This window comes from Serinus canaria, chromosome 1A (assembly GCF_022539315.1).
Source record: "Serinus canaria isolate serCan28SL12 chromosome 1A, serCan2020, whole genome shotgun sequence".
NCBI classification, from domain to species: Eukaryota; Metazoa; Chordata; class Aves; order Passeriformes; family Fringillidae; genus Serinus; species Serinus canaria.
This window is the reverse complement of record NC_066314.1, coordinates 14,496,252-14,514,020: the sequence shown is the minus strand read 5'-3', so window position 1 is coordinate 14,514,020 and position 17,769 is coordinate 14,496,252. Positions and strand designations below refer to the sequence as shown.

The 17,769-nt window shown below is 39.6% G+C and overlaps 1 protein-coding gene across 2 annotated transcripts in view; it reads right to left on the bottom strand.

The window, feature by feature from the left end:
- Positions 1–17,769, bottom strand: part of ABCD2 (ATP binding cassette subfamily D member 2) — a 42,880-nt gene that overhangs the window by 15,186 nt on the left and 9,925 nt on the right. For both annotated transcript variants that reach the window (XM_009086821.4, XM_030237883.2), the window contains exons 4-6: positions 17,581–17,749; positions 14,404–14,498; positions 12,846–12,991 (exon numbers count right to left, since the gene is read on the bottom strand). In XM_009086821.4, coding sequence (XP_009085069.1) covers positions 12,846–12,991; positions 14,404–14,498; positions 17,581–17,749 — 410 coding nt within the window. The remainder of the gene's footprint in view (positions 1–12,845; positions 12,992–14,403; positions 14,499–17,580; positions 17,750–17,769) is intronic.

Here is a 17,769-nt window from a genome sequence, read left to right as displayed (position 1 = left end):
CAAGCCATTCAGGTTAAGACAGCAAATGCAACCTAAGACACATGTACTTGACCATTTCCTTTGCTGTTCTAAGGATTTCTTGTGAAGGGCAAATATTCATCCTGTCTCACAGGCACTGCTGATTGCTCTTGGAAACTGGAAACACCACAGGAACAGTCTGTGGGATTTTGAGTTTGAAAGGGAAAGTCAGAGCCAAAGAACAGTCAGGCTCCAGACTCTGTCCTGCTTTCTCTGCCAAGTGTTCCACAACTCCCTCTGGGTTCATCTGCTAAAACAATACTAGTCTTATTAAAGCTGTAGTGCCAGGGGATGATGATAGAGAGGAGCAGTCAAAACTGGGCCAGCAATGAGGAGGCTTCCAGGCAGCTTACTCTTGCCACCAAGAACTGCTTTCAACAACTTCACAGTGTGTTAGAATGCAGTCAGTTTTCTTCCCTAAAAAGCTCTGGACCCACATGGTGGGAAGGTCTCAGCCATGCAGAGGCTTTGCCTGGCAGAGATGTGTAACACCTCAGCAGATTTCTTCCCAGGTGTCTGCAGAAGCATGGATCTATCCATTGTTATTCTGAGAATCCCTAAAATACACCATAGAGTAAAGTGAAGGAACTCACAGTGCAACAAATAAAGGATTACAGAACTAAAGCTGCCATATAAACTAAAATTCGCATGCAAGCTGGCATGAGCTGCATTGGTTTTAGTGCTGCAAACATCCATGGTGAACTGTCTGTACCCGCCTGTGGTTAAACTACTTTCACCACCAACTGGGTGAGGATGGGAGGGGATCTGAACTCTTTGCAAATATTTGGTCATCTCTGTGTTGTGGCAAGCGCCCAGATGGAGCAAAACCAGAACCACAAGTCAAATACAAGCACTGCTTGCTCCTCTTTGCTCATTGTTCTACTCTCTGCTTATTGTGGCAATAGTAGTGCTCTGGGCCGCTGCATGAACACTAGCTCCAAGTGCAGTGAGCCATTTACATTAATTGTGATATTGCAAAATCTCAACTCTAAACATTAAGTAACTTCATGAAGTAATGAGCTATTACATATCCAAAATGCTCTCCATCTAAAATCCCAAAGGCCTTGACTTCTTGCATGTGTAGAAATCACTTCACTTGCTCCAGACTGCTGCCACCTCTGGGACAGAAAAGCAACTCCACCTGGGCTCAGAAAGGTTTAAATCAGAGGGTAATGCTGTGTAATTTAGGTGAAGTTGCAGGTAAGGGCAAGGAGGACAGAGTCACCTATCCTATAATTTGTCTGGGATTTAATATCTCACTCTTGTGAAGTATGATCCTGTAATGACTAGGAGCTCTGAGATTTAACCTATGGCAAAACAGGGAAAGTGATGCTCAAACACACTGTGCCAGGACACTGGGTGCCATGCACTGTGCCAGGACACTTGGGGCCATGCTGTTCACTGAGTCACCAGCACTTCTTCCTGGCACAGCTGAATTTTCCTTCTGGCCTCACAGCTAAACACACCAGTACTACCAAGCATGCCTCCCCACCTAGTTTGTAAAAATTACAGAAAAGTCCAGCTTGCAGGGGAGTAACAAACCCCATAAATTACTAACTAGCATTATAAGAATAGCTTACAAGGAAACTACTGTTAAGACACAGGAATCATGTGTCCAAAGAGAGAGTTACTGGAAAAAGCCTAATTATATACTATAGCAGTCAGAATCCTCAACTGGAAGGAGGGAGACTTTAGTACCAGTCTTTTTTTCCCCAATGCTCTCTAAGATAAAACCCAGTAACTATCCTAACCCTTCAGTAGCATTGTAAAAACATTTAAAAGAGGTTCTATCTCATTTAGTTGCCTGCTCTCAGGAGGGATTCATGGTTTTAACATTTAGCTTTCTGTTTGCCCCTTAAGCTGCAGGAAGTGGCAGAAGATCAGACATACATTTATACACAGAGATTCCTATAGGTTAACTCTAGGTGTCTCCCTTTACCTACTACATAGATATTATGGACCATTTTCCAAAAGCTCAAACATCTGGGGGATCCTACCATATTTGAATTTTCTATCATCTTGCTTGTCAAGATCATAATTTTACAAGCTGCTATACTTTGTCTGGAATCATCTCAGCAAAACTCCAGTTATTGCAATGCTCCTGGTTTAGATTAATAGTAAAAATTCCGGTTTCAGCAACAGCAATTCTTGATCAAGAGTGATCAACAAGAAACAAAAGCCTCCACTAATTAAAGTAACTGAATTCTTAACTCTTCAATGACATTAATAAAATAAACAGAAAAATAAGATGGCACCACCACTACAAATTTGAGAAAATTAAAGGTCTTGAATGAACATGAATTAAGTTCTTTTTAAGTAGTGTTGTATCCACTGCTCTTGAACAAAAGGTGCTATCATCAAAGAGTTAAAAAATAATAAATAATACTTATCAAAATTTAAAAACCACACAGGCTGTTTGTTTATCACACTGTGTCTAGTTCAAGGGATTTTAGGGCCAGCTAATGTTTCAGTAACTGTTCTAAATATATAAATAATTTATCTGTGTTTAAACTACCCTACCCTGAACTTTGCTCTCCTCTCATACAGAACTGGCCACAAACATCCTCTAAATATTTCAGATAGATCAGTTACCTATTGGAAAACCCTACCAGAGTGCTAAAGACCATAATGCCAAGGAATATAGCTGACAGGAGATGAAATGCACAGTATGAAAGGCTGAATTCTTAGTGCATATAAATAGAATCTGGTATCAAAGGCTGAAAAAAAAATCACAATAATCACTCTGTGGTTTGTTTGTTTGTTTTTTCTTTTGCAACAAAGCTGTGGACATTTCTACAAGAAAACAATCTAGGAGCAAAGTGCTATTCATACTCAGGTATCATCTCATCTCATTATTTTTTATTACCTAGAGGATAGACAGACTATTACTAGAACTGGTCAGACAGCAAAAAATGTTTAAGGTGAGCAATTCACATAATAATTCAGTTCAGTCTGTATCTTGTGAACACACAAAGACACACATATAATTAAAATCAAACCATAAACAATTTCTACAGAATTTTAGCAGCCAATGCATTCTGAAATAATTATACCACCTGCAAGGAATCAATCAAGTGAAGAGGAAATACTCTCCTTTTCTTAAACTACCTCTGGCAGTACTGATGATAAAAAGATTATCTGGATGGGTGATCACGAAGGTCAATGAACTGAAGAACAATGAGCTGCTCTGGACAAGGTTCTAGCCTGCCAGTCCCACCAGGCATACTCCAGCCTAAGAGGTTTAGGCTGAGTTTTATCACAGCAGTGTAAATCAATGAGCAAGGCAGTTTCCCTCTTCTAGAATGATCCCAAATTATTCACAGTTTTGTAGATGAGAAGTGACACCTTTTTTCACAGGGAAGAAGAAGTGTAGACAAAGTCTCTAGGTCAAAGGCTGGTTTTGCTCTGGGTCTCTACAGTGCTTAGTTGCCCATGGCATAACTTCTTCCATGCACTGTGATATCAATACACAAGTATTCATAGAGCAATAGTGTGCCTGCAGTGAAACACCTGCCAACAAGTGAGAAGCCACATACTGCACTGACTTCCTTCTCTTATCTGCTATGAAACACTGCATTACACAGGATAGAACAAGACAGACAGAGCAGAGACACACCATGTAAATGGATACGTGGAACATTATTATAGACATTTTATAAGCATTATTGGTATGTGACGTGGCTCTTCAAGGGAGCTGTAGTAATAAGCAGAAACTGAGATGAATAGGGTATAATTAATGCAAGATATTAGGCAAATAACCAAGCCTGGAAAAGTCTTCCCTCTTGGGAAAGCCACAATCCCAACTAAGCTATGCAGGTGCACACATGATGAACTGAAGAAAAAAATCCCACCTGCTACATTATCCCATGAGACCATGACACAATGAGACACATGAGACAATGACTAAAGAACAATAAAGTGAAAACCCAGTGTTGTGAGGACTACTCTGCACTGTCAGCAGAAAAGACTCATCTAACCTAGAAGTTACTCATGTAAGTCTGAGTTAGTTACCCCAGGCCCTCTTTGTAGTCAGTGGTGTCCTCCAGGGAACTGGTCCTCGAACATAGGCCAAGCAGCTGCAGTGAGCCCAGCTGGAAGACTGCTGTGCATTATGGAGTTGGTGATCTGTGGGACAGTTGCCCTTGAGTGGCCACAGGCCTGTGCTATACTTTGCTGCACTGTACTGGGTTGTGCTGCACATGCAGCTTGGCCTTCAGGCCTGTTCTGGACTGCACTCCTGGCTGCAGGATAATCTTCACAGAGGAGCCTGCAAGCAGCTCCCCCCTGGCACCAGCAATAACACCACTGGCTTGTCCTTGTCTTTATCTTGAAGTGAAGCAGCATGTTCTCATGGTAACATCCTTTGGTCAGACAGTGGAAGTTACAAATGGCATTGTTTACTCCTAAGAAAATCCTACCAGAATGCTCAAGACCATAGTGCCAAAGAACATTAGCACAGATGGGCCCAAGTGTAGCACATGCTGTGCTATGACTAAAGGTCTGCCTGATGCTGCACAGTGCTGGGCTCCTGGCATCTGATGGGATTCAAGTACCACAGAACTGGTGATGGGACTGGAGCATCTCTCCTATGAGGAAAGAGACCTGGGAGAAGTCTCAAGGGGATCTTATCAACTTAAATACCTGAAGGGAGGATGCAAAGAGGACAGAGCTGGGCTCTTCTACACTGGTGTCAAGTGACAGGATGAGAGCTAATGGGCACAAACTGAAACAGGAGATGACAAATGAGCATCCAGAAACAATTTTTCACTGTGAGGGTGATCAAGCACTGAAGCAAGCTTCCCAGAGAGGCTGGGGAGTCTCCATCCTTGGAGATACTCAGAAGCCACGTGGACATGGTATTGGGCAAACAGGTTTAGCCTGCAGGCAGTCAAACACAGAACTAAAATCTAAGAAATGTGTCAGAGCGAGAAGACCATGGAGAAGCTGGAAGAAAGCTGAATGACCTTGGAGCTGGGTCACAGTTCTGGAGTTTTGGAGCCCGAGAAACAGGGGCAGGCAAATGGCAAAGTCTAGAGGAACATGGGAAGAATTGCCACCTTCACTTCCTGAAGTAGGTGTTGGCTATGTCTCCTACCTGGATTTTTAAAAGCATAGGGAACTGTAATGGAGTTTCTGACTGAAAACTATAGTAGGAAGGAGAAAAAAAAGACTTATTCCCAGGGAAGTTGATACTAGTTGTTATTCGAGCTTTCAGCTGTCCTTCCCTTACAAAAAGCCAGCATCCTTTTAGTCTTTTCATATCAAGCTTTTTATGTCAAGCAGATTTCATAGTTTATGTTTCCCAGAGCTTCCCATTGTTATGTAACCAAATTGATTCTCATTACTTGATATGCATAAGGCATTTGAAGCGTGCTTTATGATGCTCCTAGGTAAAATATTATTAAAATAGTAAACAGTTGCTATTCAGTTCATCTGTCACAGATCCTTTGTTGCACAGTTTCAGGGTAGGTGCATTAAGCTGGAGGTAACTGCTCAAGCTGGACAGAGTTTAGGGAGCTTAGTGCAGAAACGAGGTCACGTAAATGTAACCATCATATTACTCCCTAACATGCAACACTGTTTGTACCACTGCTAAGCTACACAGAGTTCTCACTTAACCTCTAGGTGAATTTATTCCCCTGGCACTGCTACCAAAACTAAATTTTGAAGGCAAGAGAAGTTGTGGATACCCCATTCCTCTAAATGTTCAAGGCCAGGCTGGACAGGCCTTTGCACCTGGTCTAGTGGAAGGTGTCCCTGCCCATGGCAGGGGGTTGGAACTGGATGGTCTTAAAGGCCCCTTTTAACCCAAGGCAAGCTATGATTCTATGAGTTGCTCGTATCAGCAAAATGAAACTAACAAATTAAATAGACCGTCATTGTTTTGCAGGATAGATTCTATAAAAACCAGCCATGTATTCAGTTCTTACAATCTATTAATGGCTTTGTAATTATAAAATGTTTGTCAAGCTTAACCTGACTATGTACTTAAAAAAAGTTCAAAGCTTATTTTTCTAGCTTTTAAATGAAGTGTCATAAACAGTCTGGCACATAGATAGACGACTAGAGTAGAAGTTGAGTATGTATCAACACATCTCAATTCCTCACCTACATTTGGTCCTCTTGGTATCTCCCATAGCCACAGCTTGGTCCAGACATGCCCCAGTCTGAAGGCACTGAGGGACCAAAACCCTGGAGAATGCTGAAGTCCTTCACAAACATCAGTTTAGCAGTAGCCCTTAAATGTTGGATTTATGTAAATACATTTTAAACCTAAGGTAAGCCCCAATGCAGTGAGTTGACTATATACTTCAGTCTGGAGTATATCCTTTCCTTAATAACTAAAAATATTACTTATTACTTTCCTTAATAACAAAAAATACCTGAAAGCTGTGCTTTAATCAGCTGAGTCTTGTGTCTGGGCAGTAGAGAAGACACCTGGCATGGCTTGAGGGGGAGTAGCAGTTAATCCACAAAACCATTTCCCACCTCTGACTATCAGTGTTGGTGAATTTTGTACAGTGTCCTACCAAGAGGTTCTGCCATTACTTGTGAGCAGTCAGCACACAGACCTAATAACAAACATTCAAACTCTGCAGCTCTGAGTGAGACTTCAGTGGAAACGCAGAGGTTTCACAGAGATCCTAGCAGGCAAAGCTTCCACCAACCTAGATGAGGCAAGATGGAACTATCATCAATCAGGAAGAATAAGTGCAAGCATTTCTACAGAAATGACAAAGATGAAATGGAAGAAGCTGTGCCTTGGCCAAGGAGAGAGCCTGACAGCCCTCTCAGATGCCAGGCCACAGCTCTATCAAACAGCAAAACTGAGGTAAACTGTCTGGAACTGATTGATCTCAAAAGAAGAAAAATAAGATACAAAGTAGCAGGCAATCTTTAAACCATAACTATAGCAAAATAGTATGCAAACTATTGCACATAGTATGAAGTGTGTTGTGTTATGGTTTTTGTTAATGTTTATCTATCAGAACCCTTTTTCTCCTCTCTCAGATAAGTGGTGAACTTTGGAAATAAACACATTGGAAAGGACCATCATGAACTTGATAATGGCAAGTCCACAGACAGATCCAGTGTGCCAGGGAGCAGGTATCTTTACAGCCTGACATGAACTGATGGCAAAGCATCGAAGGAACAAGTCGATGTGGGGATGCACTATCAGCAAAATGCTGAAGGGCAATGACAATCACTGGTGCAGTGTTGGCATGGGCAGAGTACAGCTTCACTCCACCTGACTCAACTAAAAAGATCATAGTTAAAGACAGAGCAGTATTTGCTGACAGCAAATTAGGATGTGCAAAATACAACACAGGGCAGAAACATCTGAGCAACTCTACACAAGATGAGGCACCAGAACTCACAGCACTTCATTCATTCTCCAGCAGACCACTAACAAGAAAGTAGTCTGATACAGAAAAACCATATAGATACATACTCTATTTGCACAAAATTCTGTATGTCATGTAGGGGTATCTGCAAGTGAAACACAGCAATTTTGAAGAACATCTTCAAGAACTGTTTCAGGATGTGGGTGGCCACTACTAACTACTTCATGCTTAAAACAACATTTGAGTTGCACTATAATATTTGAATTTTCATGTGATTATAATGTAAAATTTATTTTATCACTTTATTATTTACATCACTTACAACTGAAACATTCTTGCTTCATTCATCCACATGATGAATATCCTTGGACTACCTGAGGCAAATCACATCAGACATTTGGATTACTCAATAGAGGTAAGGAGAGGAAAAATATCTCTGTGGCTGATGTAATTTTGTTTTGTATCCAAAGATATTTTTAGAATAAGAAGGAAAAATGCCAGACAGGAAAAGACTTGTCAACAAACCCCAAATAAAATACCAGAAATAGAGCAGATGTATGTACAACCAAACAGCTTAGGAGAGCCAGACAAACCTTTAAACTGTCCTATTCCAGACTGTCCTAGCATTATTAAGAAGGCAGCAAGAAATAGGTATATAAATGTTAAATGACAAAGAACAAACAACATTTGATACTAGTTTATCTTCAGTTGCCACCCTTATAGCATTTGATAACCCTGGTGTTGAAAGAAAGAAATGTTAAGAGATCTACTTGAATGACCAATAGCAAGAGAGAGAGAATATAGTATTGGACATTGCTGTGACTGCTGAGAAAGTGGGTAGGTTTTCTACTAGAATGGCACACAGAATAACAAAGAAACCATGCATGCTACTAGAGAAACACACCTCTCACAAAAATAACCAAATTACAGTAAAAGCAAGCTGGAGAGAAAGAACAGTGACAATGGATGAGGAGAAAGAAGTACAGTGTATTACTCCAGGCTCTATGGGAACCAGTCCTCAAGAAAGAGAAAATTCTGATGGACGTTTCAGATATGTGCTGTGCTAGGAAGACTCTAGAGTCATGATCAAAGGTTATGGAACTAACAGAGACTGCATGAGACATTCCTCCATGCAAATAAGACAATATGACACACCAAGCAGAAAATTATTAACAATTTGTATCAATAACTCAGTGGTAATTAGAGCTTTACTGCAAGTTATGGTGCAGAGATATTGAGGAATATTCCTGTGCTGTTGTCAATGTAACCTGCCAGTATCTAGCTGTGCAATTTTGCTGGCATTTAAACCAAACTAAGGAAATGAGAGCCAACATATGTAGAATCTGTTTCCTTACAACTGAAAAAGTTGAAACTTTTAGCTGGAGAGCAAGAAAGGCTGGAGTAAATGCTAGGAGGATTTGCCTGCTAGAGCTCTCTAATTCCATGAAGATGGAGTGAAGAGTCTCTTCCCAAGTTTAAGACCATGAAGAGTCTCCTCACAAGTATAAGACCAACAGAGTAGAAGCAAGGCACAGTCTGGAACAATAGGTTGTGAAAGGCTAATTCCCAAAGTGCTTCAGGTACATCTTGCGCTGCTCTCTACAACTCCCTGAAAGGTGGTTGCAGTCAGGTGGGGGTTGGTCTCTTTCTCCAGGCAGGAACTGAGAGAACAAGATGACACAGTCTTAAGCTGAGTCAAGAGAAATAAATATAGGCTGGATATTAGGAAAAGGTTTTTTATGGAAAGAGTGATAAAGTACTGGAATTGTGTGCCCGGGGAGGTGGTGGAGCCACCATCCCTGGATGTGTTTAAAAAAAGACTGGCTGGGGCACTTGGTGCCATGGTTTAGTTGAGGTTATGGCATGGGTTGGACTCAATCTTAAAAGTGTCTTCCAGCCTAATGATTCTGTGTGATTCTGTGTGTGGCATATCTTCAGAATCAGTACTCATGTGACCCACTACATACTTTTGTCAATTATTTATTATTTAAAATGATGTTTCTGGATTCTGATTTGAACCATGGTTCCTCACCAACTAGAGTGACACGTGTTTATTTTTTCATTCATGCTACACTCTTGGCCAAGATTCAAAGAAGAATGCAAAGAGGTGGTTAACACACATGAATTTAACTTTGTAAAACAGGGACAGAGAGAAGTAGAGGTAAGAACACACTCTCTGCCAGTTACTGAGTCTCCTATGAGATCTGACAACTTGTTGAGGTGTGACCAGTTCCTAGTTCTGAAACAACAAGCTGCTTCAGGCACCAAATGATGCTTAAAGGCTCTTCAAGCCTCCATCTCTTCTGTCCGCCCTCCCTTCTACACACTCTCCTCTTGGACTGGCCTGTCAGGGACAGTGGCAGAGCCTCTGAAATTCCTGGGCTTTTCTCACCCTGCCCCCAGTCTGTCCCATCAGCATCCACCAGAACAGTGACAGATTATAGATCAATTCTGCAAGTCCTAGTCCTATAAGAAAAAAAACCCTCACAATGATTCACAGCAAAAGATAAAACAGCAGTATAATTATGCTAAGTAATCTAAAAACCCAAAAAGACAGGAATTCTTAAGGCTCTGTTTTAAAGCTTACAACCCACTAAGTAATGTTAACTATTAAATGCCTGCAGTGTGGATGAAATTTGGAGTACACAGTAAGCTAATTCATATTTTAACAAATCATAGTTTTGTATGTAGCTTTTGAACTTGAAAAAGACACATGATTTCCCACACATTTCTGGAATACTATGCTGGAACATTAAAAACCAGAAATGAAATAATAATGTTTTCAGTGAGCTCCTACTTATTGTGTAGTATTCTGTTACTCAGTAATGACTCTATTCTCCACCATGTATGTGTGCAGATGAGGTTTCACACTTGACTCAGAATGGGCTGATGCAGAATTAAACTCAGCCACAGGAATGCCAATGCTTCAATGGCAACTGTGTCCACTAATGGAAAGCTCTTAGACCAGAGATGTAATGTATATAGCCAAACACAGGGATGTCATCTTAACTTGCTGCTCTGATGGACATCTACCAATTCAAGAGCTTTCTGCTGTACCACAGTTTCACCTACCCAGCAAACAAAACAGTGAGGTAGGCTGATGCCAGGTTGATCCTATCCTACCACCTCCCAGATTCTGTCAGTCAAACATTTTCCGGAACACTTTCCAGATTGACAGGAACAATTTTCCCTAAGGTTATGATGAAATACAAACATGATGAAATGTAGGCAGGGCGCTCTATTCTTCAGTCTAGAGTTTACAGAATTGTGCCTAACAAAAATAAACAAACAGAAGGTAACCCTGATAAAGCAGCAATTTGCACAGGACTAATAAGTAAAATGGTTGCACCAGCAGGACCTTACAAAACAAACCTCTTTAATTTGGGGACAGATTACAAACCAGTACACAAATTCTAAATGTATACTAGAGCCAGGGACAGACAAAAAAACCCAAGTGAATGTGTGATGTACTTAGGCCACAAATAAAAGAACTGTTAAAAAACTCACAGGTAGATTACAGGGATTAAAAAAAAAAAAAAATCGAAAAAAAACCACAACAAAAAAAAATGTCTGAACCATGTAAGACAATCCCCACAAAAGCCCTAAAACTCCAGCAGATCTGTTGCAAACCTTGTCCCGAAATGTATAAACTTCAATTTAAGAAGTTCTTAGTATCTCAGATATTCATCCAAGACTCTGTATGCCCAAAGAACAAATACACTGGGCAAAAAAGCAATCTGAGATCCTCAAGAACAGCCAAACAAACTGCTGTCCTTTATCAACCCTTTCAGCCACATTCACTGAGAAATCCCTACAATATTCAGTCTCGGTCCCTGTCCAAATATGAGACACTGACAGGCCACACTTCTGATTGTACAAAATGCACTCTAACACAGCTGAATTGTCCTCCAGAGCAGACTTCAGAATCTTCATCCACAGTCAAGGTGTAGCACTTTGGCAGAAGAGCTTTCTCTGTCACTCCTTGTTGCCCCATTTACCCACACACTGCTTTGTCCCTTGGGCAGGGAAGCACAGAGCTCATGAAGAGCCACGGAGCTGAGCTAAGGCAGTGTCCCTTGGATGCAGCAAGGGCATCCTTCCCCTTGGGGATCCTACTAGGATGGACTGCATATGCCAATCCCTACACTGCACATCCCCAGTACTACAGCTTTGGTCACGGAGGGCTGCAAACACATTGGGTGAATTCTGACTAAAACTTTTTAAAATGTTTCACAAAAGATGTCTGCTGGACAAACTCTTCCAGCACTGCAAAGTTAGGGGAAGCAGCTAACAAAGAACCATGTTCATGGAAATGAAAACCCAGCAGATGTGAGGCAATCCCCTCAAACAGCACCTTGACAAATTTGCCTGAATGCAACATGAGTCTGTTTGCTTTCACAGGATAAAGGGAACATAAGTAAAGGGAAAGGGCTGTAAGCAAGCCAGCACAGATGTTGATCTGAGCAGGGGCTGGGATCACACAGAGGAAGGAAGTGGCTGAAGATTTTCTTCAAGAAAAAAATTCTGATTAACTTTTGTTCTGAGTAAACCAGTTTTAAGAAGGTTCTGCACAATGGGTATTCTGAAATAATGTTTAGAAAAACATTTAATAAAGTATTTTGCTCCAAACTCCTGAATAAAAGTCCCGAGTAAATCAGAAAAATTACAATGGCTAGCAATAAATTATACAGATATTTGAAGAAATAATAGAGCAGTGTTCTTTGCTAGTTTCACTTGCAGCAAGGAAAATCTACTGATCAGTTCAGCATATTCCATTCTTCTTAATATCTTGTACTTTTTAAGCAAGGCTACAAACTGTTATCACAAATACTTCTTTTGCCCATGGGAAGAAATGAACTACAGGAAGCAAAGATTCAGTGTTTGACTTTGCTTTTGCAAAACAACATAGTTAGAGGTCTCTAAGGAGATATTCTAGAACCAATTGCATAAGAGTATATACTGAGAGTCCAAGAGCATGTCAGAGTACAAAGAAAGGACAACAGAGCCAAGCTTCCATTAGTGAAATGAGCACATATTATGAAAAAGGCAATCTGCAGTTACTGTTGGATTGGATTGTGGTCTTGCAATGTGAAAGTTAAGTTTTGGTTATTTTGACACTCAAGAATCAAACCACTCTCACTTGCTTTGATCCTTGGTTTTAGAAGAAATCAGATTTGAGATACACTAGGTCTATTTCAAATTTCTTTCAGACTCCAGTCTGTTCCCACGATCCAAATTATCCAGGACTTCAGCCACCTGAGGAACACAGGCTCCAACACAAGTGTATGTGAGCCCTTTCCAATGACTAATGATGTATCACCAATGAGAAAAAAATCTCTTCTTATAAACATACTTCACATAACTGAGGTTGTGCTTACCACCTTTTAACTTGGATGTACACACTACAGATTAGAAATACGAGAAGAAGGGTCAAAATTCATGTAACCAGGTAAGAGGCAGCACCTTCAGCAAAACACATACCTTTGTGGTATATAAAACATGTGTTGTGGAGGGGGCTTGTAGAGAACTCCTCCATACACAGGCCACAAACCACTTAAAATTCTGAAGAGAGAACTCTTTCCACAGCCATTGGGTCCAGTGATTAAAAGATTCATCCCCTCCTCGACCTGCAAAGGGGATGAAAATGCAATGACATTACTACACAGCGTATGTGGCACAAGAGATTCTAAGACTCCTAAGAGGGGTTACATAGGTATTTATATAAAATTATCAACCAATTTTATTGATTAGCTGCATGTATTCATGCAACTGTTCTGGAAGCAGTGGCATTAGATAAAATATGTAGGCTAAGATAATGAAAATAATTTCCTTTATATCTGAGTATCTCTATAACTAATGTTTACAGTAGTATATGGTGGTAATATTTATAGTAATATATTATTATATATATGTAATGTAATAGGTAATATGATTACATTACAGCATCAATACACCAGTCAGAATCAATTGTTCTAATGCAGATTAGGTCCAAAGCTGTTAACAGGGCTTCAAACAGTATTGTGCCTATCTGTGATATTAATTGCAGGTATGGGAGGTCAATCAACAGATTTGGAAAATTTATTTCACACTGCCATTTCCCACTTAACTGCCTGTGTTAACTTGGCTGTGATGACAAGTGATTTTTTTTTTTACACTCATTTGCCTATTACCCTGTGTATATTAAGAATGTCAGTATCTATGTTTTACAGAAACATACTGGCTTCTGTATTTTCTTTGTTTCTATCTCTTGAGACAAATGAATAAATAGAAATGTCTGCTTGATTTCGTAAGGTTGTAATTTCACAATTCTGAAATTCCTACACTGAAGTTGTCATGTGTTTTGCCATAGCTAGGACCATTTTCTCCTAGTTCCTAATTCAGAGGAAAAGGAAAATCCTGCTTTAGCTAAATTAAAAGATCTGTTGGAATTGTTAAGTTTATTTCTGATAACTTCAACTCTTTTTAAAAAGAACAATATCTGCACTGGAACATCAGATCAGGATACATCTGGGAGCAATTCAGTAAAGGTCACTCATTAAAATTGTGAGCAGGTACCAAGAGGTGTCTGGAATAGGTTTTTAAAAACAATACAAGTTCTGGCTGAATAAATGCTCCCCAGCTGGACTTGTGAACTATGCTGTCAGCTATTAGTCAGTACTGCTTTTGGCGGTGATCAGGAAAAACTACAGGTTTGATTTTTTTCACTGTTGCTGCGGCCTCAGACTTTTAAAGGAGCCTTTGTGAGTAAAGCACCCCAATTTGACTGAATTTAACTAAAGGTGGATGCATACTGTCATAACACCTTTGAAAATCTCAGATCAGTTTTTCACCTGGCAACAGCAACAGAAATCCTCCCTTTTCTTTCTCTGAGATGGAAAAACTCCATATGTCTGCCTTCACTGAGCTACTATGCCTACCTTTCTGGACTTCCCCTTTTATCCATATGCTCCTCCAAGTACTTAACATAAGGTATATGAATTCTGTGCTGTTTGTGTTAATGTGATGGCAACAATCAGAAGATTCTTGCATATCATCTTACTTTGAAGTTTAGCCTGGAAACCACCACATCGCCATTCGGAGTAATTATAGGAACATCTTCACAAAAAATTCCTTGATCAACATCAATTACTTTCCCTAGAAAGAAAAAAAAAAAACAACAAGAATTAGAGTTCGTGAAACCCACCATTAAGCAATCACTTGTGACAGCCTCTGTGCACAACTGAGTATATTTTCAAGTAAGGACTGGTGTTTGAGACAGCTCTTTTATGTGCTCCAGGTTCCCCTACTGAAAAATCTAGATAATAAATCTTAGCTAGTCCAAAAGACACTGTCAATAGTAGCCAAGAATGTGCAATGAAGCCTAAATTTGATCCTAAACACAAAGCACAGTATGCATCATAAATATGTGATGCACTATAAAGATGTGTTCATTCAAATTCTACTTGCAGTTTCTGTATTCTGCTTTAAATAGCTGTTTAATATCAAGCAGTAAAAAAGTTCAAGGACAGCCTTAGCCACAGGCAAACCAGTTAACCTTCTTTGAGGATTTAATTAGGAATCACTACCAGCTCTGAAAGCTGGAGCACCTTTCAGTCTCCTCCAGCAACAAGAGCAAAGGAGAAAACATTCAATGGCTTGTTTCCATCTCTTTTTGATGCCACAGACACTGTAAACATGTCTTGTAAGTATTTGCAGAAACTCATAAAATATTTCAGTCAGGTAGACACACTGGCATTTGGATTTCTGGCAAATTAAATATACAATCTCTACTGGACATCCGGATACTCTGTAATACAAGGACTTTGATATTAACTGCCCTGGAAAGAGTAAAAGAATGAAACTAACTTCTCAGTTACCTGTTAATGGTCTTATCCAATAGAACCCAAACAGTTGGATTCCTAGAAAAATATTAGCCATTACCTATATACACAAGATGCAAAGGAAAGACATTTCTCTTTGTATTAGAAAGCTGTTTATTTATAACAAACTAATCTGACCAAAGAAAAATTTAACAAAGACCAAGTTAGTTAGTTAATCATAGAAAGCTCTGACAGCATTTTCTTCACTTAAGTTTAGTCTTACATTCTTCCTTTAGAGGCTCTTTGTTCAACTGATTTCAACTTTGCCAAACTATAACAACCTGGGCAGAAATTTTTATGCCATGTATCAGTCCAAGTGTTCTTTTTTCATAAAATAAATTTTACTTACAACAGCATGAGATTATGGGAAAAAATGTTTTTCTGTTAAAAAGAAATTACTTTGATACAGTGGAGACACTGTAATTAAAATAAATCTATGATAAAATATAGTCAGCTAATAAGAATTAAGTAAACCTAATTCTCATTTCCTAATCCTAATTTCACAGTATTTGATTGCAACTTTAGCATGCTTTTAAAGTATATTTATGTGTAATCAGAAATAAAATTTGACAGTATTTGAACAATATGTACAAAATTCTACTTAATTTTTTAAATTATGAATTATTAAATATGCTATAAGGCAATATTGTTATCTGTAAAATATTATTATTTTTTTCATATTTTCACACCTACTGACAACAGTAAATGCAAGGCACAAAACAGACACTTCTTAGTTACAAAGACTTATACTGGATGATCAAAAAGAAATAAGTATTATGTGTTCAAAGAGCCATTGGGGAAGCAGAATATTAAGATTTTTCTTCTCTAACAATGCAGGCACACACAGGTATGCGAGCACGTGCACTTCTATTCACAAACAATCCACTCTTCAGGGATTTCTGAATTATTGCGACCAAAAGAAAGGAGGAAAACCAGTATTACAATAGAACTTGTCATAAAAAATGTGGAGCCTGTGGCCTAGATTCATCTGGCCTAAATTCTTCTTAAATCCTTGTACACAGTGCTTGGTCTTGGCTAGCTGCCTCTGAGAGCTACAACTATACAAGAGCAAATGCTTGTCACCATGGCTTAGAAGAGTTCAGACTGGATGAAAAATGACTGTAGGGGAATGAAATCTTGGGAAAAGGTTGCAAAGAGGAGTGGGATTAAATATAGTAGACCTAAAGGGAACACAAAGAGCACACTTGCATATCTGAACTGTATTTGGTTTTGGCTACAAACACAGTTATCTAAAAAGTGCCCCCAAATTACTTCATTGCTCCAGGAACTACAAACCTTTTCTCATGTGCAAGACAACATGCAACAGTTATAAAATGCCATTTCTTTAAACATCAGCCAAGCACTACCAAGATCTATAAAATTAAGATATCAGCTATTTCCATACCTATCAACCACGCTGCATCACACTTTGTTATAATGAACCTTGTCAGAGGAGCTTTGAGAAATATGAGCTGCAGGGCAGCACCATTGAAACTGCTGCAAGAAGTTATTTCACAAAGAGCCCTTTGGGGCCTATAACTCTACTGAGGCTTAACTTTTCAAAAGCTAAAGGAAGAGAACAAGGCTTTTCAACACCACAGAGGGCAGCAGCAGAAATCCTATGTTGGGAAAATGAGGAAAAACCCATTGCAAAAGCTGCCTTTGAGTATCTCAGAGAGAAGATGGATGCAAGAGGCAGAGAGAGGTGGCACAATAAGGAGTGGATGTACACAGAAAATGCTCCAGGGAGGGTGGAGACAGAACGACAGTAGCACCAGAAAGACAGAGGATGGGGTCAGGAGGGAAAAAGTATACACGATCAGATCATTTGGGAGGTGAGGAGATGGGTAAAGTTACCATTTTCAGTTGAAGATTCCCACTAAATTCTGAAAAAAATGAACACAGGCTGATCTTTAATCATGGAAAACAGTATTTTTGGGGAAAACTACAGAACCAATCTGTCTTTTTTCTTCCTACCTCAAACAAAATAATGTGATGTCTGAAGATAAAAATGTTAGTCTCAGCTTTCTGAAAAAAATGAATGGTCTGAGGAAAACAGGCACTGTCAGTGTAAGAATACTACAATCACCATCACATATAATAGTATAGTTAAAATGCCTTTTCATTGAAAGTTTTTACAGAAAACATTTGAGCCATTTTGTGTATTAGAAAAGCACACCATAAGGACAGACTTATAAGAAAGCAGGGGTTTAAAATGGAAGGCAACATGATCTCTGGGGCATTAAGGCTGAGAGGCTGATTAGCTATGAAAAAAAAACCTCTGTTCACCTCCTGTCCCACTGCTCCAAGCCTCCCCCACCACCCCTGGGAAATTCATACAAATATGAATTAATTACCTTTGATTTCTAAGGGCCCATCAGCGTGTACCTCTGCCTTATCTTCACTGCTGCTTTTGTTTGCAGACGCTTGAATAACAGCAGTTCTTTTGTAGATGCCTCTCTTCACCTCGTCAAAGACTGAAAACATGTTGTAGACACGGGCGGTGTAGCCTGCTAGCTCAGTGACCTGAGAAACAACAAACGCCT